Source organism: Pagrus major, chromosome 5 (genome assembly GCF_040436345.1).
Source record: "Pagrus major chromosome 5, Pma_NU_1.0".
NCBI lineage: Eukaryota > Metazoa > Chordata > Actinopteri > Spariformes > Sparidae > Pagrus > Pagrus major.
In genome coordinates, this window is record NC_133219.1 from 19,973,438 (window position 1) to 19,998,146 (window position 24,709).

The 24,709-nt window shown below is 40.6% G+C and overlaps 1 protein-coding gene across 1 annotated transcript in view; it reads left to right on the forward strand.

The window, feature by feature from the left end:
• The window catches only part of taok3a (TAO kinase 3a), a 67,227-nt gene that overhangs the window by 20,514 nt on the left and 22,004 nt on the right, over positions 1-24,709 (forward strand). The window contains 10 exon segments of the mRNA XM_073467227.1: positions 4,219-4,348; positions 13,239-13,481; positions 16,776-16,847; positions 17,623-17,724; positions 18,075-18,120; positions 19,343-19,439; positions 19,865-19,978; positions 20,892-20,983; positions 21,221-21,314; positions 23,432-23,513. Of these exon segments, the coding sequence (XP_073323328.1) occupies positions 13,350-13,481; positions 16,776-16,847; positions 17,623-17,724; positions 18,075-18,120; positions 19,343-19,439; positions 19,865-19,978; positions 20,892-20,983; positions 21,221-21,314; positions 23,432-23,513 (831 nt within the window). The 5' untranslated portion in view covers positions 4,219-4,348; positions 13,239-13,349.

Consider the following 24,709-nt stretch of genomic DNA (forward strand, 5'->3'; position numbering starts at 1 on the left):
AGATGGAAATGTAGAGGTCCATAAAAGGTCATCGGTACCGTGTCCAAGTTTTTTTCACATCGCAAGTCGACTAGCCGCTGTGAGGTTTTGGGCTGTTTTTACTTAAGGCAACAAGAGGAAATCGCTTCAAATAAACTACAGATTTAGAGTTGGCCCAGGGTTTTAAGTTGGAGGATAGGCCACTTAATTGTCGCGTATTTGTCCCTCAATCCACCAACACCCACATTTATGTTGGCATTAGCCTTAAAGCTAGTCTGAGAAGGTAACAGACTTTGGGGTTTGTGTATGCGTGTGTGTTTGTATGCATGCATGTCTCAATAGTGTCACTAAGCCCCTGAGATGAGAGCTGCCCTGAAGTCTCCAAATCCTGCTTTAGAGTGTGTGTGTGTGTGTGTGTGTGTGTGTGTGTGTGTGTGTGTGTGTGTGTGTGTTTGTGTGGCAAAGTGTGTGTATTCTTCACTCTGTGAAAATGAGTCACTGCTATAAAAATCCACACCATGCCACCCTGGCAGGATAATCAGGACATAATGTTTAGTTTCTTTCTATCTCGGTGGATTAGTTTATTTCCATCCAGGGAGAATTTCGAGTATTGTAGAAATCGCCTCATATTTGGTTGTCTCAGCTTTATTTAAAGCAGTATTTCTCTGAGGGATGTGTGATTCTTTTTCTTTTTTTTTAGAGCACACCTACCTCCAACATGACTCATCAAAAGCCCACATCAGTCATCATCAGGCACTCTGGGAATCCTCAAGTGCTGAATTTTTGAACATTGAGTCTCATTATCATTGATTAAAAATCAGGCAAATCAGGGCTCAAAGTTATTTTAAAGTATTTAAAATCATTATAACCATGCTTACCATATGCTTGTTTTTTGTGCTTTAAATGTGCACACTAATTTAGACTTGTGCAATATTCACACTGAAGATCAATTTAGTTCAACATTTGTATACGGATGGCTCAATTGTTCTGAAATAATTGCTTGTTTGGTGACTTGCTCAATGGTACTTTGATGGCTGCTGGTGAAGGGAAATCGTTCCCTTTTTGCAGAATTACCCTGGTAATCATCCAGGAAGTGATGTCATCGTGGATACCTGCAGCAGCCAGTTTGTTGGTCAACATTTAATGAACACTTGGAAGACTGTATGTGAAATATTCACACAGAAAGAGGCCTGAGCCTGGCCAGAGTCCTTGTTTGATACCCGATATCACATCCAGCTTGATGAATTGTTTGGCTAGTCCCTCTGAAAGCTGTTCTATTGGATTGTTTTGCTCACGAACAGAAATGCAATACGAGGTTGTCGAAACAGTTTGCTCGGCCAAGTTCTGCCTCGGAAATTGACGGCTTGTGACTCAGGATTTATGATTCATATCACAGTGTGTGTCATGTAACAGGAGGAATGGAAAGTAGGTGTTGAATATCAGGATTTTGATCACCAACAATCTTTGTCAGAAAGCCTGTGGTAGTACAGTTCCAGTGGTGGTGTGATGTTTATTTTACTATATTTGTTAGGGCCTACATTGCCTGACCTTAACCCCACAGGCCTTGGAAGAAGTAAGAATCCGCTCTAATCAACTGGCTTCACAAAACTGTCCTCAATCTGAAGGTCTGAAACTCACTCTTCAAAGGACAGCAAAACAACACAAATACTTTCTTTTTCTGTAACTTTTTCTGTTTTCTGTCTCTCCCGTTACTGCTAATGGTTGTAGATTGTAAAGCACATGGTGAGCACTGTCCAATTAACAAGCTGTCGGTGAAAAGCAGCTTAATATTAACCTAAAAAAAGAAGCAAGGCCTGGAAATCAGGAAGTGAATCATCACTGGCTTTAACTCCCTTTGCTCCCTTTTGGATTCTCTCTTACTCTTTTCTGTCTCTTCTGAATTTTTTCTCTCATCTCTCTTTCATGTTGTTACTGTTAATGACACTAACACGTCCTCAGTGCCTCTTTCTAAGCTTTTTGATCTTGCCTTTCTGTGTGTGTCACAAATTTTGTCATGCTCTGTTTCAGCTCCCTTGACCTTTGTAACCTGGTCTTCTCTTCAAACACAACACATATGCACACACATACAAACACATTTAATTCAATGTGACAGGGACACCTCCAGTTGCAGTTTATATAATATGTGTTTTAACCACTAGGCCACTAGACAATCAAGTTGACCTTTTTAAAAATGTATTTAGTGCTACTTTACTTTCTGCATAGAAGCAGTATTTATAAAACAGATAATCCAACATTATAATTTTTTGTTATTAATCCAAATGATCGAGCATTTTCAATCTTTTTTTGACATTTTCTAAACTAAACAATCGACTAATAGAGAGAATAATTGGCAGATTCATTGAGAATGAAACCAATTGTTAGTCGCAGCCTTGAAAGAAATTTCTATTTAGATCAAATCCTTAAAACCCTCTTGAAGATGGACTCAAATAAAAGACACAAACTCTAACCCTAACACTTTCTCACTCTTTCTATCCATCTACATCTTTCTCTCTTGGTTGGTCACAAATGCCAAGCAGGGTGGGGCGAGGGAGGAGGAGGAGGAGGAGAAATGCAGCCAGAACTTCCCCAGAGGCTCATGCAAGCGTCAGTTTGTGTTATAAATCATTCAGGGACACTCAGAAGGGGCACAATACATTTTTATCCCTCTTCTCTCATCCCTCCATCCTCTCTCCTTTTATTATTGAATGCGGTTTGTCTGAGCACCCAATCTGCCGCTCGGCACGATCAGAAAGAGAGAGGAGGAGGGAAGCAGGGTTAGAAATTGATAAAAAGGGAAAGGTAAAGGACTAGAAGAAAGGATCTGCTCCAGCTTTATTCCACACAGGGATTACTCCTCTCAAAGCAAAGGTCACAAGGTCGGGTTTTAACGACTGAATAGTGGACCTACTGTACTTCCTGATTGTCAGGCTGCCTTGGACAACAGTTGGTTTTATTATGTGCAGTCTTGTAAACGACAATGTGTATGGTTCAGGGTCAGGTTGTGTTTACTGGTTACGATGCGGATGCTGCACCACCTGCTTGTCAAAGCGAAACAGTCTAGTAGCTGACGGCGGTCCGCTGTCAGAACAACTTGCTCAGATTTGATGTGTGTGTTTGAGGCTGATCTGTGTGTTGTTTGTGTGTTTGTGTGTACAACTTTGTGTTTGTCCACAGCACTGTGTGTAGTGTCCTTGAACTCATGTATTTTTAAGGGGAAGAAAGAGAGTGTATTTAGCTGTAAACAAGGGAATGTCTTCCCCTGTATAAAACGGCAAGACATATATTTACAATAATGTTTTTTTTATATATACAAATATTTACAAGCGGTTGTTGACAATCAGTTAACATAAAGATGGCTCCTGCATCTTACTATCATATACTAAATGAAGTGATACATTTTAAGTCATCCTGATGGAGATAACTAACCTCCATTAACTTAGTTAGTGGTAGTACTTGTATGAAGTGACAACATTTCCTGTGAACTTCTTGTTGTAGCAGTGTTATTGTCATCTGTCCTGAAGCTGAGAGAAGGGATCATTTCTGTGGATCCTGGAGTTGTTGAGAGGATAATAACTGACAGTCATTAAAGAGATTTTCATTGGCTGTTGAGTCATTCCACCATCTGCTATTGTGAGGAAATTTGAAAGCTTTTCCCCCCGTTTGTACTGGAGGAACATCGCCTTCACATTGCTCCTCTCGTGTATTATGAGCTGCAAAGCAGCAACCCTTTGTGATGTAAAAAAATCCTCAAGTTTCTCACGAAATAGATGGCACATGACATAAAAAGTATAAATTGCAGTGCAGATGCTTGAAGCTGCTGGTCTTGTCAGTCATGGATGTGTTTTTGGTAATTTCTCAGTAAAAAGGGAAATGTGAGACACAGGAAGACAAACTTCTTTTGGGCATTTAGGTTGTTGCAACATAAATGAAAGTGAATAATGCTGATAACATTTTCCAAGGTTCAGATAGTTTATTTTGTGAGCCAACAGCCCACAGGTGTCGGAGAAGACTAAGAAAACTGGCCAAATTTGAGAATCCGAAACCAGCGAATTCTTGGAAATTTTGCTTCAGAATATTACTTGAATGATTCATAGTTTATATTTGCTGATTAATATTTTTTGAAGGACAAATCGATGAATTGATTATCATTTCAGCTCTAGTTTTCATTTTTTTGTCACAAATTTAACTTAAATGTTCTCATCTAACCCTTCTTTTGTTTCCTCTTTGCTCTTTCCTCAGGTACAGTATCATTCCAGTCATGAGGAAAGTCGGCAAGACACCAACTCTGGCCACAAATTAAGGAGAGAGAAAGGCGGAGAGGGAGGGAGAAGAGGGCTAGTCGGACATCCCCTTTACATATTCCCTACAGGTAGGTTATACACTTTTGACTCTCTGATGCTGTCTGTTCTATTATTTTTCTCAGAGCACCTCATCACACATTATCACATTTCTTATTTGTTCTTTTTTAATCATTGTGTAGTTTTTTGTTATGGCAACTTCCATCATGCAAAATGTCTGACAGGCTATGATTATCTGGTAAGCAGATTGTTGCAAGCAGACTAGACCAACTCACACTTCCCCATTGAGGTCACCCTGCAGGTCATTCTGTTTCACTGTTTGTGCTGTAAACGTATTTGTGTGTATGTGTGTGTGCATGTGTGCCTGTGTCGAATTCCCCTTAATGTTGCAGTTGGACAGCCAGCACAGGCATCAGCCGACTGTACTGTAAACTGGGTCTTATTTTCCTCGTAATGAAAGCTCACTGCCCTGCCTGGACCCTCTGTCACACTGAATTAAAGCAGACTGAGAGTAGGCAATGTTTCTCTGGCCTTTACCTTGGCTTTCTCAACTTGTCTGTACGCACAAGTGAATTCCTATGTGTAGGGATTGCTACAACATAACGATTAGAGGTTGCTTGTTGGCAGCATGCAACAAAAGAAATTGTTAGATACTTCAAACAATTTAGTGGTAGTCAGTATTTAACTTAGATGTGTCTGATTGCTCATGCTAGACTTTACATTTTCCATTTTGCAGCCTCAGTCTGAATTTCTTGTAGCAAAGTGAACATCTGGGTCATTAAATAACTACATGTTAGATATCACAGTTGAATGCGGTGGATAGGGGTTGCCTTGAATTGCAGATTTCTGTTTGAATTTCCTTTTAAAATTATTTTTTGCAAAATACAGCTTGTTTTTGCCTTATTTTATTTTTGAAATGTTTATCTTTCCTTTTTTATTGACAGTGCACAGGCATCTTTAAGCTGCAGTGATTGAAGGAAGTCTGAGGTTTGTCTGTGGTTTGCATTTGGTGAATTGGGCAATAATGTAAATCCTTCTGTCAACTTGTCATCATCACGCGAGGAGACAGCACCAATCATTGGATTCAGTAGGAAGTCAAGCGTGCGTGCATGCGTGTGTGTGCATGTACTTTCTGTGCCACAAGCAAATCTTGCTTTTGAGTCACACCATGAGTGGGAAAAGAGCTTGTGGGGATTGGGTGTGGTAAAGGAGGAACAATTTGGGTTACAGATCGACGCTCCAGGCAAGATGAGGGATGATTTAAAATTTCTGAACTTCCTCTCACTGCCAACTGCAGAACTTTGTGGGCAGAGGGGCTGTGAAGATCAGTGAAATCTGTCCAAATCCACAATCAGATCCACAATCAGATCCACAAGAAGGTTATGGCAACTTAATGGCCCTGCATGGACCACCCTTACAGATGTTCCAGGGCGGCTGTACCTCAGGAGGTAGAGCGGGTCGTCTAGTAATCAGAAGGTCTCTGGTTCGAATCCCCTGCTCCCCCAGCTGCATGTCCAGGTGTCCTTGAGCAAGATACTGAACCCCAAATGCTCCTGATGAGCAGTTGGTGCCTTGCATGGCAGCCTCTGCCATCAGTGTATGAATGTGTGTGCGAACGGGTGAAAGTGACAAGTGTTGTAAAGCGCTTTGAGCGGTCAGCAGACTGGAAAAGTGCTATAGAAATGCAAGTCCATTACCATTTACCATTTTTTCACTTATTTCCCAGGTTATACCTCTTTTAAGCACAGTGGAGATACAAAATATGCTTGATTGACATCTTCCTCTCTTAATTGACACACCCTGCACAAATTGTGAGTGCGGATACTTTTCATGAAAATAGTCAAAGATGACATTATGATGGTGAGTGCTTGTGATTGTAAGGGTTGGGATCGCTTGGCACCGCATGATTCGATTTGATTCTGATTCAGAGGGCTACAATGCAATTATAAAATGATTAGCAATGCGTCCTATACATGATTTTTTTTTCTCACTGTGTGACTACTTTCTACTTTTAAAACATAGTGTATTTGTAATGATCCATGACTAAAAATAAACAGATAAATTAACCTACTATCTCTGCTCATGATCTTTGCTCACACTCCATCACCAAAACTCAGAAAGTAGCCCAGCTTAGAGCATTATATTTCACCATCCAGTTGGTTCAGCCATAAGGAACGTGTAGCCCAGTCTTACAAACTTGTTACAGGAGTTCTTAATGTCAAGAATTGGGTTTTAAATTTGGGATTATTATTCCCCAATTTCCAAAGGATTGATGTTTTGATTAAACTATGTGCTCTTAAGGTTGTGAGTATGGATACCTCTGCCCTGTTCACGCATGGCCATGTGTGTTTATTCCCAGGAGAGCAGCCACACTGCCACAAGAGGTTTTCAATTGATAAGAAACAACTCCTATCACATTTGGCCCTTTTAAATTGGCTAGTCATCACAATACAACCTGGCATTGTGCTTTTAAATAGATTGTTATATGATTCACAGTGAGGTTGACCTATTTTTATGTCATGCTCACACACGCATGTAGACGTCACACACGCACACACGCATGCAGTACTCTCCACGGACCTTGCACTCTGCTGAGATATGAGGCTCTATCTGCTCACAGTCTTTAAGTTTTTATTAGACAGGATTACTGAAGTGCAGTGATTTTTCCTTTTTTTTAGTGTGTGTGAGCATGTGCGCGTGTGTGCCTGTCCATGATCCAGGCTTCCTTGCGCACCCACTCATACATGTGCACTTTCACACACAAACACACGCACAACTCCAATGCTCTAAGCCTGCTCTCTATAATGTCATGAAAGGAGTTAAGAAAAACGACTAATTACGTAATTCTTATTCTTTCTCTCTTACACACACACTGCCCTCACACTATGTCTCAACGCACAATTTGACAGATTTACCAGTTCTTTTTTCCCCCATTTCTGATTAGAGCTGGTGATTTTAATCACAGTAAGAATTCCCACAGTCTGCCTAATTCCTGTTGCTGCCTAAAGCCGGTAGGGGGGCCAGTAAGCCGTTAAACCCCCTGGCTATACACGCAAATACACACACATCAACTAACACACACATATGGACACTTGTGTGCTCTCACCAGCGTAATGACGCGAATATAGTATGTAGGTATGTATGGATGCATCATACTGGATTTTTGGCATTATCAGATATGCAGATATTTTTTTACTCATTTTGGCTGATTGCTGATGCCAATACTGACATATGCACATATTTTTTCCACCTAATTACAGAGAACATCAAGTCTTTCCTGTGGTAAAATTAACATATTATTATGCCTCTTGCTTGCATGATGGCAAGCTGGCAGATACAGACATACTGTACAGTGCTTTTAAAAGCGTACACTTTCACTGGGCAAAATAAGGAAACTACTAACTCAAAACTTTGTGTTATGCGCGCATCATTAAAGCACCATCTTAACGGCCCATCATATTTAACTGTAACGCCTTCATTGGACGATCTCGAATGACGTGCCAATGTTATTGTGCATTCCTAGATACAAATGAACAGATTTACAAAGAGAAATAAAGCAACTTTGTCACCGAACTGATCTTAGTAACTTTTACTTTGCACTTGTAAGACACGATGGACTTGGATTGAGTTCCAAATATTGTGGAGAGTTTAAGTTTTGTTCCCTGAAACTAAGTGTTTTTCAGCCCTCTGTCACACTGCAGCTCTATCTGAGGCGATCTCCCATTTTTGACATAAGAATTCCCTCTAAATACACATCAAACAAAATCAATTCAGATGATCAATTTCACAACATTTCTGGACCATTTACGTATACGTCTTATTATTAATGTAATGTCCCATTTAGATATTTCTGTTGCAGCACATAGGGCCGTATCCACAAGCATGGTCTTGGTCCTGCAACAACATGTTGGTGCATCAATTAGTCATAACTGCACCAATAGGGGGCCTGGGGGTTGGAGGGTGTGCAGAATTTGTTTGTGTGTTTTTCATGTATGCATGTTGAACTTTGGCCCACATTTAACACATGTGTGCTTGCATGTGCTCATGTACAGAAGTCTCAGAGTTCTTTAGAATGCGTTTACTGACGTGCAAATGAGTTGCACTAGCCTGTTTTTAAAAATATTGGATATTAGCCAGTCACTGTTGAGTCACTCTCAAGCGTGTGTGTGTGTGTGTGTGTGTGTGTGTGTGTGTGTGTGTGTGTGTGTGTGTGTGTGTGTGTGTGTGTGTGTGTGTGTGTGTGTGTGTGTGTGAGAGAGTGTAGTCCAGGCCACATTAGCATAAACTGTATAATCTCTTTTACATATAATTTGTTCCTGTCATATATAGTTTACTGTATGGCACATGTTTTAGCACCATTACCCACCCCCACAGTAACCCCCACACATGCCGTCTTATTTACTCACTCAGACACGTTGCATGCAAGGCACTCATTATTCCTGAACATATAAACTAATGCACACCTGCACATAAGCACTGTGTCATGCAGTGGTGTGTAGTAGCGTGTGTAGTAAAGAATTTGCGCTCACTCACACACACACCAACCGTTTAATCTGTCTAAGCCATTTGCCTAATCAGCTCTCTCTCAGCACAATACCATTCATAGATGCACAGTAGCCACACACACACACACACACACACACACACACACACACACACACACACACACTCACACACACACAGAGCGAACTGTCCAAACACTGGGCTTTGCCGGACTAGTAACAGCTTTACCAAGCCCCCTGTGTTACAACCTGTTGTTGCCACGTTGCATCACTTCACACATCTTAGAAGAGAGGAGGAACCAGGAGGAGGTGGAGGAGAGAGTGGAAAAAAGGGTGAGAGGGAGGTGTGCAGAGTCTCCAGAGTGATCACATGACTTCAGCGTTCAGTTGTTCCATTTTTATCTGTCTTTTACTCACCCACCGACTCCTCCATCTCCACGTTTTAGATCTTCTTTCAAAGCTCCTTCACATGGGGTAAAACTGACTGTGTCCGTCTGTCTGTCAGTCTGTCTGTCAGTCTGTCTGTCAGTCTGTCTGTCAGACCTTCTTTCTCTCTCTTTCCAATCCTTTTACTTCCTCTGTCCCCATTTTTTGTCTTGATTATTTTTGCAATTTTGTTTATTTCTTGTTCTATTAGTGAATACTGTGTGTCTGTGTCTCTGTGTGTGTGTGTGTCTGTGTAAGTGAGTGACAGAGAGATAGGGGTTGTCTCAGGCTTTGGTTCAGTAGTTATCTGGAGAGATGAGAGACAGACAGGGCTGATGCAACCAGGAGACACACAGACACATTCACCGATTTACTGACACACACCTGATGCGTGTACTTTCAAGCACGATTAGTTGGTTAGTGAGGTATGTAAAGCCAGAATTTTCAGTAATATGAAGTTGGCTCTATTTTAACTAGATCACCATGGTAACTTATGCTGCAACATAAATTAATAAAGAGGCTCTATGTTGCAATTTGTAGGAATTTACATGTATTAATCATTTCTTTTATTGGCCTTATATGAGTGGATTGTAACGTGACGTAAACAGTGAGACCTTCCCTGTCTTTCTCGGGTTTCTAAACAAGCCTGTGGAGGTTTTGTTTAAGTTACTGTGACTGTGGATTTCTTTCTGAATATATGACTTCATGCACGTTCTCGAGTACCTTGTGTCGGTGTCTCTGTCTTCACTGCTAACAGAGCAACAATAGCTAGCGAAATGGAGTCCGCTAAAATAAACTAGCAACCAGCTTTAAGCACAAACCAGAGCTTCCACTATGACGTTTTTAGTGCTAAGTGGTAAAATAAATACATCTCACGGCTTGGAGAATTTGACATTTTTTACTTGCCTTCCTGCCTTAATTTTGCTGCAAAAGTGTTGCTTTTGCTGAAATATTTTATATTCTTAATCGGAAGTAGCAGTAATTTCCTTGCATTTTGTGCTGAGGAGGAGTCAAACCAAACATGCACCAAACAACCCTTTTTGTGGGAAAGTGCAGAGAGCCTGAAGAATTACAACCTGGGTTAACCACCATTGTGACACCCATTATTTCTGACAGGGGTTTTAGGATTTGTTGAGCCAGCTCACACAATGAAAGCCTGGCTGTGTCATGTGACATGCTCATTAATAATACAACATTTCTGATGGTTAATTTGCAGCTTTCAGTGATTAAGAAAGTCTGCCGATCACATATCTAAAGAACAAGAATTACATATAGTATCTAGTGAAAGCCTGACAAGCACAGAGTGTATATATACAATACTTGGTTGTGTAATCAAGTGTTTTTAATTGAACTGCCAGGAACCACAAATAGTTTGTATAAGAATCTTCACCCTACAGGTTGTTTACATGCATTGCTGTACTATTCATCCACCATTCGTCACACCTTTTTCACCAATGTGGAGGTCTCAGCTAAAGGGTTGCACGCTTCTCAAAAATGCCTCTGTGACCAAGAAACGCCTCAAGGCAATAAGCATGTAAGCCTGTATATGTGATCTTTCACATTATGTAAGCGGATAAATTGAAACCATGCCTGTTGTTTATGTGACAACCCTACGGAGGTTTCCAAGCATGTCCTGTGGCATTCTTAGAGATAAATCAAAGCTTAATGCCATGAAATTGACTTTAGTCAAGCTACAGTTCGGCAGGCTGCCATTCCCAATGCTGAGATGTTATGTTTGTAGATGGCAGCAGGTTGGCATGATGCTTCCAGGGACCTTACCGTATACACAAGAAGAAGAGGCAGCATACCTTTAATTAGACCACACTGCTGTAGAGATAGCTATTATGGAACTAAATGAATTCCTGATTATGTAGTCACAACCCTAATGCTCATCATTCCCTGACTGCCATCGCAAAGCTCTAGGAATCAGTATTTTCCAAATGATTGCCGATGTCTTCCCATCAACATGAGCATGAGGATAACAAATAACCAGCATCTCTCAGTGTCGGCCTCTGACACATGAGCTGCCTTTAGCCAATGTTATTGGGAGTATGATGATGCTGAACCTTGAGACCTTGGGTGTTTAGTGCCACTTGTATTTAAATACTCTTTGGTCAAGTTTATTATTTTGGTAAAGAGAAACACTCGACTGCTGTAATTGGTTGGATTTTACTGGGGATGCATGATTTATATTGGACCGATAAATTATCTGCCAGATAATGGAATATTTACATTATCAGTTATCGGCAGATAAAGAAATAATAGCGGATAAATAGAACCGATAATACAAAGCCAAATTCCTTTAGTTAACAAGTGCAGTATTTACACACTGTATGTGGCGGTATGCACCTTTTTAAAGTTGGTTTGCTAGCTGCCAATAAGCACAGAGAAAAACAAAGACGCAGAGCTGCTGTACCTGTGTAGGGCCACGCGATGTAGATGAGAGCCACACATATCGTCGCTGGAGTGGGCGTTGTTTTTCAAGTTCAGAAGAAGACAACACAATTGTAACGTGTTCCGCAAGTGTTTGGTGAAGAGGGAAAAAGTCTATGAGATTAACACAATAAATCTTATTCGAGCTATGAATAATAAATCATCCATCTTTGCCCACTACATCTTAGCCTTCTTACCCCCCGGGGTGCATAAACTACAGGTTAAAATGCAAAAATGTGAAATCATTATTGATTATCGGTATCGGCAGAAAAAATCCATATCATGCATCTCTAGATTTTACCAAAAATAATTTAACATGCTGATATTTAAAACAAAATACAACTGTTGCATTGACATTGCGTGATAGAAATACAATTTCGATACCCCCGTTAATATCAGATCTTGAGTTCCTCAATCCTCAATAAAATAGTGCAGTCTTAGAATCACATACATAAAGTAATCCTCTTCCATCTTTCTGCATCTGGTGCCCTGGAACAGAGTGCACAAGACTTTGCCTTTAAGAGTGATATTTTTGGAGTGGGTGTGATGGTTTAGATCCCTTTAAGAGCAGGGGGATTAGGATGATGCTGATGCTTAGTGTCTTGGCCTGGGTGCATGTGTGTCTTGCTGCCTCTGCCTGTATGTCAGCTCGCTCTGTGTGGGGCTGGCCTTTGGAACCAGATTTGCTTGCTGCATCTGGCTGATGTGCACAGAGATTTCATGGTAGACAGAAAGAGAGAGAGGGAGAGAAACTGGGAAGAGAGAGATGGTGTGCGACTGTGTGCATGTGTGTGAGTCTGTGCGATGCATGTGCAGTGAAGCTAACTGGAGCAGTGTGTCCAGGATGCGTACACGCTTGACGGCCTGGCTGCAGCCTTGTGATACAAAACATTTAGGGTTAGTGTATGTGTCTGCACGAACACACGCAACTGTTACACTGTGTGCGTGTGTGGAGATGATGCATCAGTGACTCAGCTTCAGCTGTCAAGTATGTTGTGTGTGCGCGCGCATGTTTACGTGAGCAAGTGTGACTGTGACTTGGATGAGCATCAGGACTAGACAGCAAGTAGTCATCATATGACACTGTCTTTTTTCCTGCCTTATCACCTTTCAGCTGTCCATGAGATGCACAAACACTCATAGAAAAGCATGCACTCGCACACACACACACACACACACACACACACACACACACACACACACACGTATATGGATACTCTTTAAAGGGACTGTGAAGTAACAGGAGATCAAACAATGTCTGGATATTCCCTGGTATCAATAACCCGCCTAAGTGTGTATCTGTGTAATTGAATGCTTTAGCTTGCATGTTATCTGTTTAAGTACATAGCAATTAATGTAACGCTGATAATACTGATAGTAATTCTCACCCTCTTCATAAAAGATGTAATGCTTTGCTTACTTGGGTCAAGTAAAAATTCTTTTTGTCACGGGAAGTGATGTGTATTCTCATTGTCAAATCAAAGAGGATCTGCATCGTCAGCCTGAAGGAAACAAATGTTATAACCTTGTCCAGTGCAGTACACAACAATAAAAATGTTTTCAGCTCATCATTTGTCTTCCTTACTGCTCTGTTCTCCAGGTCAAGCTGGCCAATGCCGGGCCCGTCGTGGACATCTGGTGGCGGTAGCAGCAGCAGCAGTAGTGTATATGTGAGCGTGGTCCCCGGCGCCTAGCCCATGTCCAGCCCATAATGCCGTCGTCCACACGGAAAGGGGTACCAAAGGACCCCGAGCTGGCCGACCTCTTCTTCAAAGATGACCCAGAGGACGTCTTCTGTGACCTGCACGAGATCGGACATGGCAGCTTTGGGGCCGTCTACTTTGTAAGTGCCAATTCACAATTTTGTGTGGCTTCCACAGGCTGTGAAGGTTCTTAAAGGTCCTTGAAAGAAGAAGCACAGATTGAATTTGATCTCATCTAAACTAAAATGTAACGGCTCTACAAATGTCCTCTGTTAAACTAGTAATGAATGACAAAATAGTCTTCAAGCTGTTGCCATGGCCATATTACCAGGATGTTTCACGTGGTATTGTTGGAAGTAGTTTTTCTCAGGCCTTTGCCCCAAAACCTTTTTTTATTGAGACTCACTCACGCACTCACTCACTCACTCACTCACTCACCTACTCACTCTCTCACACACACACACACACCACTTGAGGACATTGCAAATCTGTTCAGACAAAGTGTCAGAGTTTATTAATGAAACATTATTGGGCCTTGAATAGATTGAAAGGGTTTGAAAGTTACTGTCTTGGAGGAATGCTAAAGATCTAGTGGTGATGCCATTCGTGGTGGATTTTATTGGCTGTTCATTCAGCTTGAATCAGAAAGCAAGATGGTATGTGGACGAGGGACTGGACCATTTAAGAAGTCATATTACCATAAAACAAGGCACTCTGCTCTTTACTACATGATGATTATTAATGCACGAATATAGCTTTTATTTGTTAATGAGTTACCCTACATAGTCATTCATCGATTCACTGATTTGTACATGTGTTGTAATTGTAGCCCACTACATTATGAGCTCTTTGAATGCAATTAAGTGGAGACAGATTCCCTCTCCGCACTTTCTCTGTAGCCTTTCTTATTAATCTCATCATCACTAATTACTCATCAAGCCTTTGATTCTAAAGCTGCGTGGAGGGGGGTTGAAAGCATACCGCGTCTCTTCGCTCTCTCTTCACTTCTCCTGCTCTGCTCTGCTCTGCTCTCCTATCCTATCCTCTCCTATCCTTCTCCTCTCCTCCAGATGCAGGGCTGGGGGCGACAAGCCTCCTCCCTCCCTCCAAAGACAGCTGTTTTCTTGGTATAGAAAAAGAGAAGCTGTCGATAGTGGGACAGGATTTTCTTGGCTGGCAGCCCTTTACCATCCTCTTTTATCCCATGTCATTTACACTCACACACACACACACACACACACACACACACACACACTGCCCCAATACATCACTAGTAGCCCTGGTGCCCTTGTCCGTCTGGCTCACAGGCTCCAGTGTACATCTAAATCCTGCCCTGATGCCAGCGCTATGCTCACTGACACACTTATGCTGTCTGCATTACAACTGGTACACTGCTAGCCTTAGCTGTTAGCTAGAGCAGCTTTAGTGCAAGCAGTCAATTGATTTTTTTTCTTCAGATAAAGATACACATTATCTTTAATGTTTAAATATTGGAATGACTACAAGGGAGTGTCTACAGTATATGCATCAAATAACACATAAGGATGACATTAATTAATGTGCTAGCATAACAAAATAAAAAATATATAGAAATGTTTTGTAAAATGCAGCATCTTAAATGTACTAGTCGTACTTAAAACCATGCCTAGTTGCAATAACAGAGACCTGGTACTTGATGATACATTATGTTGCATTTGCAGCTTTACTACAAGGAGCACTTTATTGCCTAAAAAATATGAAGGAAGTTAGGTACTTTTTCACCCCTTTTTTTGCAGTTATCCAATAATCTGCCCAAAAGAATGGTTAGCCTGCATTTGGCAAGAATGGGCTGAAAGTCACTTTCTGCATCTTGTTAAGGTTCCTGCTAATAATTTGACTCACATGAGCATATTAACATGTATATCAAAAGGAGGACACAAACATTTTAGAAAGAAAATCAAAGTGAAACTGTAAAATTGCTTCCACCCATTCCCAGTGGAAATGATGAATTTTCATACAACTCACTGTGGGAGAAAACGCTCAGCACCCAAAGAAATTAATGTAAACGTGTGACGAACATGCAGACACCTGCAAAACTGGAATCCTTGTTGCACTAAGCCGCCTCAGGCAAAATGTTTCACAATACTTTGGTTTAGTTGTATAGTCCAACATTTAAGAAATAAATGTCTGCAATATGCAGTAATGCTTTAAAATACTGCTGCAGGTTAAGGGGAAATGTACAGCGGCTACTACTGCAAATGCATGCATAATCTCAGGGTTATTGCTGTATACTATATGCATGCATAGTCAAATAAATTTATGTAATTGTATGTGTATTCATAGCTCATGCATGTGAAGGAAGAACTCCATTATAGAAGGGAACAAGGGGAATTCCCCCATGCTGAGTATACAGGCCCTTCACTGTAGTGTATGTTGAATGAATTAGCCTCTTGTAACTATTGATCTTTCTTCTGCAGTGACAATTAGCATGAAGTATTTGAATACATGATTTTTTTTAATCTTCACTATACTCATCTATCTATACATCACACCGGAGGGAACAGCTTTTATGCATGAACTGACAGGCAATCATTGGGATCAAATGAATTTGAAAAAAAAAGAGTCAAATGGGAATACTGCCTGCTGTTACTGTAATTCCATTTGAATCTCAACATGAAATTCCCATTCATTTGTAAGTGGGATGTAGCCGAGATAAGGGCTTAGGCTGAGCCGCAGCGTAGCTGTCCATAAGGCCAAATGCCTTTGAGGTTAACACCACGGGTTTAGCATGGGCATGTGGATGTGCACAGACAACTTAAAATGCTTGCAGTAGCTGCATAACCACACGTCACTTACCTGCAGGCTTCCCTTAATCACGTAGCTGAGTGCTTTGATCAGGCGGGAATTTGTTTAAATTCAAATGAGAGAATCTGTTCCTGCCGTATCACTCTGATGTGTACGTGTGTGGCTTTGTGCGTGCTTTATGATGTATTGCAGGCATTGAATTTCTCCCACTCACCTCTGGATCACCTTCAGACATTAAATCAGAGTCAGTTTAGTTTAATCCCTCTGTTTAGCGTTCCTAAGTAATATATAAATATAGTAAATGGTTTAAAGCATGCTATATTGTAGTTGTACAATGTAGTCAACAGTTTTAACTCCTCCTTTGTGAGGCTTTATGTTTATATTAAACATTTTCAATTGAAAGCCAAAAATGGTTCCCCTACTTAATCAGGAATATGGATCGTTCTAAAGTAATTTCATATTCAACCATGCAAATGCTTTTCTTACCAGTGTGTTTTATCAATGTGTGTCAGTTTCTAATTTATTGATGCAGGATTCTTTTTAAAGACTTTATAGACTGTCTTGTGATGTTTTGTGAGAGGATTTCTGTATCAGTGTTTGTGAGGCTTGTCTATAAATTAGACTTGTGATCTCTCTGTTTTCTCCCCTAGGCACGTAACTCCTACTCCAACGAGGTGGTGGCCATCAAAAAGATGTCCTATAATGGCAAGCAGACTACCGAAGTAAGAAAATCAATCACACAAAGGAGCACACAGACATGCCAGACTTTGCCTTCAAAGTCAAGGTGCCACTGTAAACACATCATCACAGTTATCTCAAGGTCTCATATCTCAAGGTAACATTTATTTTCCCCTGGTTTGGCACAAATCTAGTAACAGTGAACGCAGGAGCATTATGTCATTCTCTAATGATATTCACCCGAAGCTTGACACTAGTTCATGAGACTGTGAGATATCTCTTTTGTGGTGGTTAATTACCCTAAAGGAACAAAAATAATGAGAAAAAAAGGAAAAATAATTACTCACTACCAGATGCAAATTTTGGAGAAAACATATTCCTCCAACAGATGCAAATTTTGGAACAACATATTCCTCCCTCAAGCAAACGACTGAAAAAATTTCAGCACAAGTGTGTTTCAAAAGGCGTCCTGTGTGATCACAACATACACTTCACTTCTCTGTCTCTTTAGTAAATGGTCTTCTCTTTATAAACTTGAGTGATGGATTTGTGTGAGGACTCTTGCATATCACTGCTGTAATTGTATTTCATCACTCCATTTATTATTTATGTTGATAGACTGCTATTAAACGACTTCCCTGTCTGTCTGTATGCAACGGTAACAGATGTATAAAAGTCGTTATACCTGTGTGAGTGTTGACTATTACTGAGGTCAGCTGGGACATTGTATTCAATGTCACTGCAGAGCCCACTTAAATGTTACTGTGATTGTACCTGTAGAGTGTAACCATCTGTGTGTCTGGATTTGTTTTTTGGCAGAAGTGGCAGGACATCATTAAGGAGGTCAAGTTTTTGGGACAGCTGCGACACCCAAACACGATTGAGTACAAAGGCTGCTACTTGAAAGACAACACTGCCTGGGTTAGTGGATCCCTCTTCACATCTCCTTTTGTCCTAGTTCCCTCCTTTGTTTCAGTCTTGCAACATCGTTAGTTTATCTCTTCCTTCCCATCTTCTTTGTCTGATTCTTTTCCTCTTTTTCCTCATGTCTTTTAGTCTCCTACTGACTGTGTTTTCCTACTGACTGTGTTTTCCCACTGCCTTCCTCTATTTCTCTGCATATGCTGTTGTCAGACATCATAATGTGATAGGGTTGATGTACAGAAAGACAAGTTTTCACTTGACTTGAAGCTTTGTATTCAGGATATTTTCTGATGAAGCACACACCATGTGAATGATTAGTTATTCAGCTGTACTGTATTCTGTTTCAGCTGGTGATGGAGTACTGCCTGGGCTCTGCATCAGATTTACTAGAGGGTAAGTGTGTTTATGAATGTTTTAACACACACACACACACACACACACACACACACACACACACACACACACACACACACACAATCATGAAACTGTTTTTTATTATCAGAGTCAGGGTGTTTCTCTTAGCATATTTCCAGGAAGTCACTATGCCCAGCCAAGCGGTGATCTCACAACCCCCATGAAACCCGTTTTTTTTACATTTAGGTTATTGTATAGATTAAAGACACAAGATATTAGAGTGATGAACATTTTAAATCATAAGATTTATACAGATGGAAGTCCAAGTCTTTCTTATTTTGATTTAGTTTCTAGCTTAACTACTTTTTCTAGAGACAAAAGAACACTTTCTGGTTTTCAAAGCGTAAACCTCCTTCACTGTCTTTCCTCCGAGCGTTCCTGACCTGAACCTAACATGTTATTTTAAGCACCTATGTGTGCACACATCACTGACGCAGATGCACAGACATGACAGTTGGCCTCAGCCTGTTTTTGGGGCTTCTGCCTTTATGAAATTTCTCAGTCATAGTTCTGCAGTGACCTTTTGCCTTGGCACACAGTCTCTGTTACTGTGATGGTCCACGCCTACTGCTAAGCCAGTTTAGGAGCCCATATCACAACTATTTCTACATGTTGTCCATATGGTAGATGCTAAGGGTGGACTTTGCTGTTGTTATATCAGTGAGGTTTTGGTCAAAGCTGCAACGAATATTTGAGCAATCAGTTAGATGTCAACTATTAAATAGTTGTCAACCATTTGACAATTTATTAACTGGTTTTAATAATTTTTTTTAATTCTCTGATTCCAGCTTCTTTACTGTGAATATTTTCTGTTTTCTTTGCTCCTGTATGACAGTAAACTGAATAGTTTTGTGTTGTGGACAAAACAAGACATTTGAGGACATCATCTTGATGTTAAGGAAACTCTGGTCAACATTTTTTTCTTTTTTTTAAAAAACATTTTATAGACCAAACAACTGATTGATTGATTGATTGATTGATTGATTGATCAAGAAAATAACTGACAGATTAATCAACAATAAATGCAGCCCTAGTTGTGGTTGCCAGTGCCTTGTTCAGGCATGAACTATATGCAGAAGCTTTATTTAGAAACATGTTTTATGTAGGTCTTTGTGTAGAGCTGTTATAGTTCATTATTATTATATAATTCAACTCTTTAGAGGGTTCCTACTCATTTCCACTGTGCTCATTTTTTCCAAAGTTCATAAGAAACCACTCCAAGAGATGGAAATTGCTGCCATTACCCACGGTGCCTTGCTAGGACTGGCTTACCTACATTCCCATAATATGATTCACAGGTGAGTCAGTCTGTTACCATGCTCTAACATTTCCCAACAGGAACATACAAGGGCTTGAGCAAAAACATGATAAGATGAGTTGAGAGACGCTCGTGTTCTCCCTTTATTGCACCATTAAGTAATTAAGCTGTAAAACCTCATGCCTGTACTCATCCTTCTTCAGTCTTTTATTGCAGACAAATATGATTGGCATCCAACTATGGCACCATAAAACCAACGTTTTTAACTGTTCATCTGTGTTATCACATGACATAAAACCCATCAAAATGCAGATATGACATCTATAAATACATCACACCAGTGGCCAGTTTGTCGAAAAGGATGATGCATAATAGATCACAGAGAACTGATGTGGCCCCTCTTGGCTGCTGTGCCTACATGTTGTCTTTATATTCTCACTCTCTTTATCCCCCTCTCCCATCCAGAGATGTGAAAGCTGGTAACATCCTGCTGACTGAGCTGGGTCAGGTCAAACTGGCCGACTTTGGCTCTGCCTCCATTGCCTCACCTGCCAACTCCTTTGTGGGAACACCTTACTGGTCAGTACACATGAGACAAGACATGGACATTTGGCAGGGCATAACATTAGTATCTGTTTATGCGGTGTGTGAGTTATTGTTGCCATCATACTGTCAGCGATTTTTGAATTTTGACATCTGAAGCCAAACTCATAAATTATAGGATTTTTTGTTGGCGCAAAGGCAAGTATTTCTCGAGAGCCCTTTTCAGACACGCTCAGCGTTACATAAATGTGATGGTAATTTTAAGTGTTGTTCTGAATAAGCGCTTGATTCGCTTTTAAGTAAAAGTAACAACAGCTATTTTAGGTCTGACCCAGTAATACTAATAAATGATGAATTTCATGAGAACCTTAATTAGGGAAAGAAGAGGGGTTAGCCTGCCTTGCTCCCTCTTGCACACCACTTGCCAAATATTGTGCTAGAATTGTGGCTCTTTCTGTAATACAACAGAAAGACAGCACTTTAACAGCTTGATGAGGCCAGCATCATCTCATATTCCATGTCCGAAGCAGGTTCATATATCAGGACAGCCAATCTATTATGTATTGTTCATATAGAATTCATCGGCTCTACCTTACCCACCACAATACTCACTCATACACTTCATGCAAATTTGATGGTGATTGAGGATCGTCACATAAACAGCTGGACCAGTGATGGACTCTCATGATCCCAAAGGCCAGCAGCACATGACTTTGTCTCATTCGCCATGTTAAATTCACTCTTGCATACACACGAGTTGTCACACTCGAGGTTTACAGAAGCACACATATATTCCAAAAACTGAGCCGCTATCACAGCATACCAGAGTCTTTAAAAGCTCTGAGAGGCTTAGCAGATTATAACATTTTCATGGATTTTTTCCCCATACTTAATAAACTGTGTGTTTGTGTGTGTTTGCATTTGCATGTGCGTCTCTCTCTGTCCTCAGGATGGCCCCAGAGGTGATCCTAGCCATGGACGAGGGTCAGTACGAGGGGAAAGTGGACATCTGGTCCCTTGGGATCACCTGTATTGAACTTGGTGAGCATACATCTATGTACGGGTCAAAGAATGCATATATAGGCCTATACAGGCAGAAATTCCTAAGATTTAAGCTGATTAAAAATGAGTCATGAAACCGGCGAACAACAAAACATCTTTTTCGTTCTGCCGTGCTTTATTAGACTTTGAATTTGCCTCATTCAAGGAGAAGCTGAGTGGTGATTGTGCAAAATTTCACTCTGATCCATCTGACTCCCGAATCTTTTCTCATTTTAGCGGAGCGCAAACCCCCCTTGTTCAACATGAACGCCATGAGTGCCTTATATCACATCGCACAGAACGACTCTCCCACGCTACAGTCCAATGAGTGGTGAGTTGAAAACACACCTCCCAAATATTACCACTCAGATTTTTTTTTTTTTCAATCATTTTCATTTTTTAAAAAAAGTTCTAGTCTTTGCAGGATGCTGTCCAATGTGTGAACAGTCAAACTGACTTCAAAATTTAAAAAAAAAAAAAAATGATTTAATTGAACTACAAAAATGTCCACAAAATGAAATAATCCAATGAAACTGCTGATACAATACTTCCCATCAGCTGTGAATATTAAAGCCGATCTGCGCTCAGTCAGGGTAAGACATCCCTGTGTTAATCTGCACGACCTGTGATCCCTGCGACAGGCCTTGTGCAAGGTCACACTCTTAAGTCTCTTATGTAATTACCTGTGAAACCTCCACCAAAGACATACTGTGTAAATACCCACAGCATTCCTGCTGGGCTGTGAGGCGGATTTTAATGTACCATATATCAACATCAAAACAAAAGCAGTATGATTATTCTAATATTATTCTAGTAGTTAAAACTCACATTTTTTGTGTGTTTGCCATACTAACTAGGATGTTTCTTTGTACACAGACTTTATGCTGCGCTCAGCCTCACAGCTTATGACTGTAGATGCTAATAGATTCTCTAGAGACTGTCCTTCCAGACATCAAAAAAAAAACTTTAAGCAATTAAATTCAGGCCAGCTAGGTTTTAAAAAGCTCTTTGCTGTGTTTTTGCAGCAGCTTCTCACCCACAGTGTAACACCTTATTTAAGTAAAGACTAGTTTTGCTACTGGGTATCATCACAAAAGATGAGATTTTCATGTTTAATTCACCTAATAAATTAAAAAACTGTATCTGAAATTGTTGATCTCTGCTGATACAGATAACGTCGGCTGTTGTTGAATTTTTTATGCGAAGAAATAAAAATGGTTCTGTTTTTGAATTGTTGTGTCAAAAAATATAAAATGATGGGTGTTCATGCTGCTTGAAGCACTTCATTTTAGGAAGCTTAGTTATTTTATAAGCAAGTTATTTGGGCTCTCAGGGAATGAATACTAACACTTACTGTATACTTTAGCTTTTAATTGTAATTGTGTTATTACTTTGTATATGTTTTTCATAAGGTATGAAAGTGAATTAAGTGCGGGCCTAAGCATGCAGAGTCGTGTCTGTGTTTGCTCCTTGTCGTATGATGCAAGAATCTGCATCCTCTGCACAGCCACGGCAAGAAGCTGAATATTGCTCTCTACCTGCCTTGGAGCAGCCTGAAGGCATCAGTGGCCTTCCTGTGTTTTCCACCCAAGCTCTCAATTAGATAACATATTTACAACCTAAAAGAGTAAAGTATGTATCATGCTCTGACGAAATAGCATATCATTGGATACACTAGGCAGGAGGGAGTCTTTTAAGCTCGAATTTTCTACCTATGACTGTACATGAAGAAGCCCTTTTGTAAAATCAGCATTGGCTTGTAGCATCGTGCCGAGGTGAGCCATTTTGCGGAGCGGTGCAGGGTTGTGGTATTTTTGGAGGAGATCCAGCGGCCCGAGGCGTCAGCAACATCCCGCCAGATGAGACTAGTAGAGACATCAGCTCCATAGTGTAACTTCAGTACACATGCACAAGGCCACACTGTGCACACATTGGCATGATATACAAATGCACTCATGGACCTTTGCTCACCACAGAGGTCATTGGATAGAGAGGTGGAGGAGCTAGGGAGTGGATGGGCACACTTATTGACCCTACAATGACACTTATTGTGCATATTGACAATTTAAATCTTAAATAGCACCACAGGGTACTTTATCTTAACCCATACACACAGTGTTACATATTCTGTGTTATCATGAGTGTATTTTTAGATCAGAGTCAGTGGCACGGTGTTCCACAGCTCCAGTGGCCTATATTTTTATTGCTCCACATATTTACATAATCTGTATATGGTTTATATATGAGACTACACTCAGAGATTACATAGGATGGCTCTGTTTTAATTCATTGATATGATAAACTGAGAAGAGATTACTCATCACATTAAACATTCATTGACAGTAAGTACAGTAGGTGCGGCTCTGTCATTAGATTATCACTACTGTTCCTGCTGATTGAAATGTGTTTTGAGAAGGGGAATCACTGACCACCCATCCTGTCTCCCAGGTCTGACCCTTTCCGGAGCTTTGTCGACTACTGCCTACTGAAAATTCCTCAGGACAGACCCTCGTCAGGGGAGCTGCTACGAGTGAGTGGGCGTCCTCTGTAATCCCCCCAGCTGTGACCTCACTTCCTGCCTCAGTCAGTCCCTGAGCCATGCGGATGAGTCATTCCCACCCGCCAACGGCTCCCTGATAAGCAAGCATATACACAGTGTCTTCTTCAAGTAGAGGAATCAGGCACCCCGCTGAGAATGGCTTTATCTCTTTTTTTCCCCTTTGTAGTAACTTCCTGTGCTGCGCCTTGGAGCCATGCTCCTTAAGGCTCCACAGAACTGCACGTATTTGCTGCTTTCACATCAGTCTTTCGATTAGAGTCGAAATGGTATGGGGTTTAAAACGCTTATGCCTCCCTGTTATTCAGAATCTTTACATTTAGTTAGGCAATTTTGTTTGTTTTTTGTTTGTTTGTTTGTTTTTTCTAACTTTATTTTATGCCTTATTGAAAGTTTGACAGTAGAGAGATGACAGGAAATGAGCGGAAAGACAGATGAGGGAGGACATGCAACAAAAGTCTCCAGGCTGGATGCGAACCGAGGACGTCTGGGCACTCAGTGGTGCTGTCCGTCTTTTCCTTTTTCTAAAACTTTTAGATCATTTTAACAAAAAAGTCCACTTCCAAAGTTTCTAAGAAAAAAAGTACTTAAAAGGAACCTTATTATAAGAGCAAACAACTCTCTCTCAAACTTCTATTTACAATGTTAATAATGAACCCTAATGCTCAACATTTAGAAGATGTTGTTCTTTCTTCCTGTCAGTCTCCACTGTCTTCTGTTAAATGAAAGGCAAAATTATCTAAAATTGATTTGAATAAAGAATTTAAAGTGAAGCGCAGCTGCAAGTCAGACCTTTTATGATGACATTTCTTTAGCCATAAATAACCCCATAAAAACACAATGAACCTACATGGCATTAATCCCTGTATGTTCATTGTGTTCCCCTGTAAATGAGCAGTTGATCTTTTTGTTTGTGTGACCAACAGGTAATCCTATTGGCCCACTAAGAGTTTTATGTTCTTGGTGATCACGCTCAACAGTGCAGGAGCTTGAGTTTTCACACCTGGCTCACCTTAGGGAGGATGAAGGGGAAGATGTGAGGGTTAGTTAGCAGTTAAACACAGGGCTCACTGCCGTCTGGATACGATCTACGTTCAGACTGGAATTGACTCTTCCCAACACCCCTGACCCAAATCCTGGTCGAAAAACCATTAAAGAAGGATAAGTAC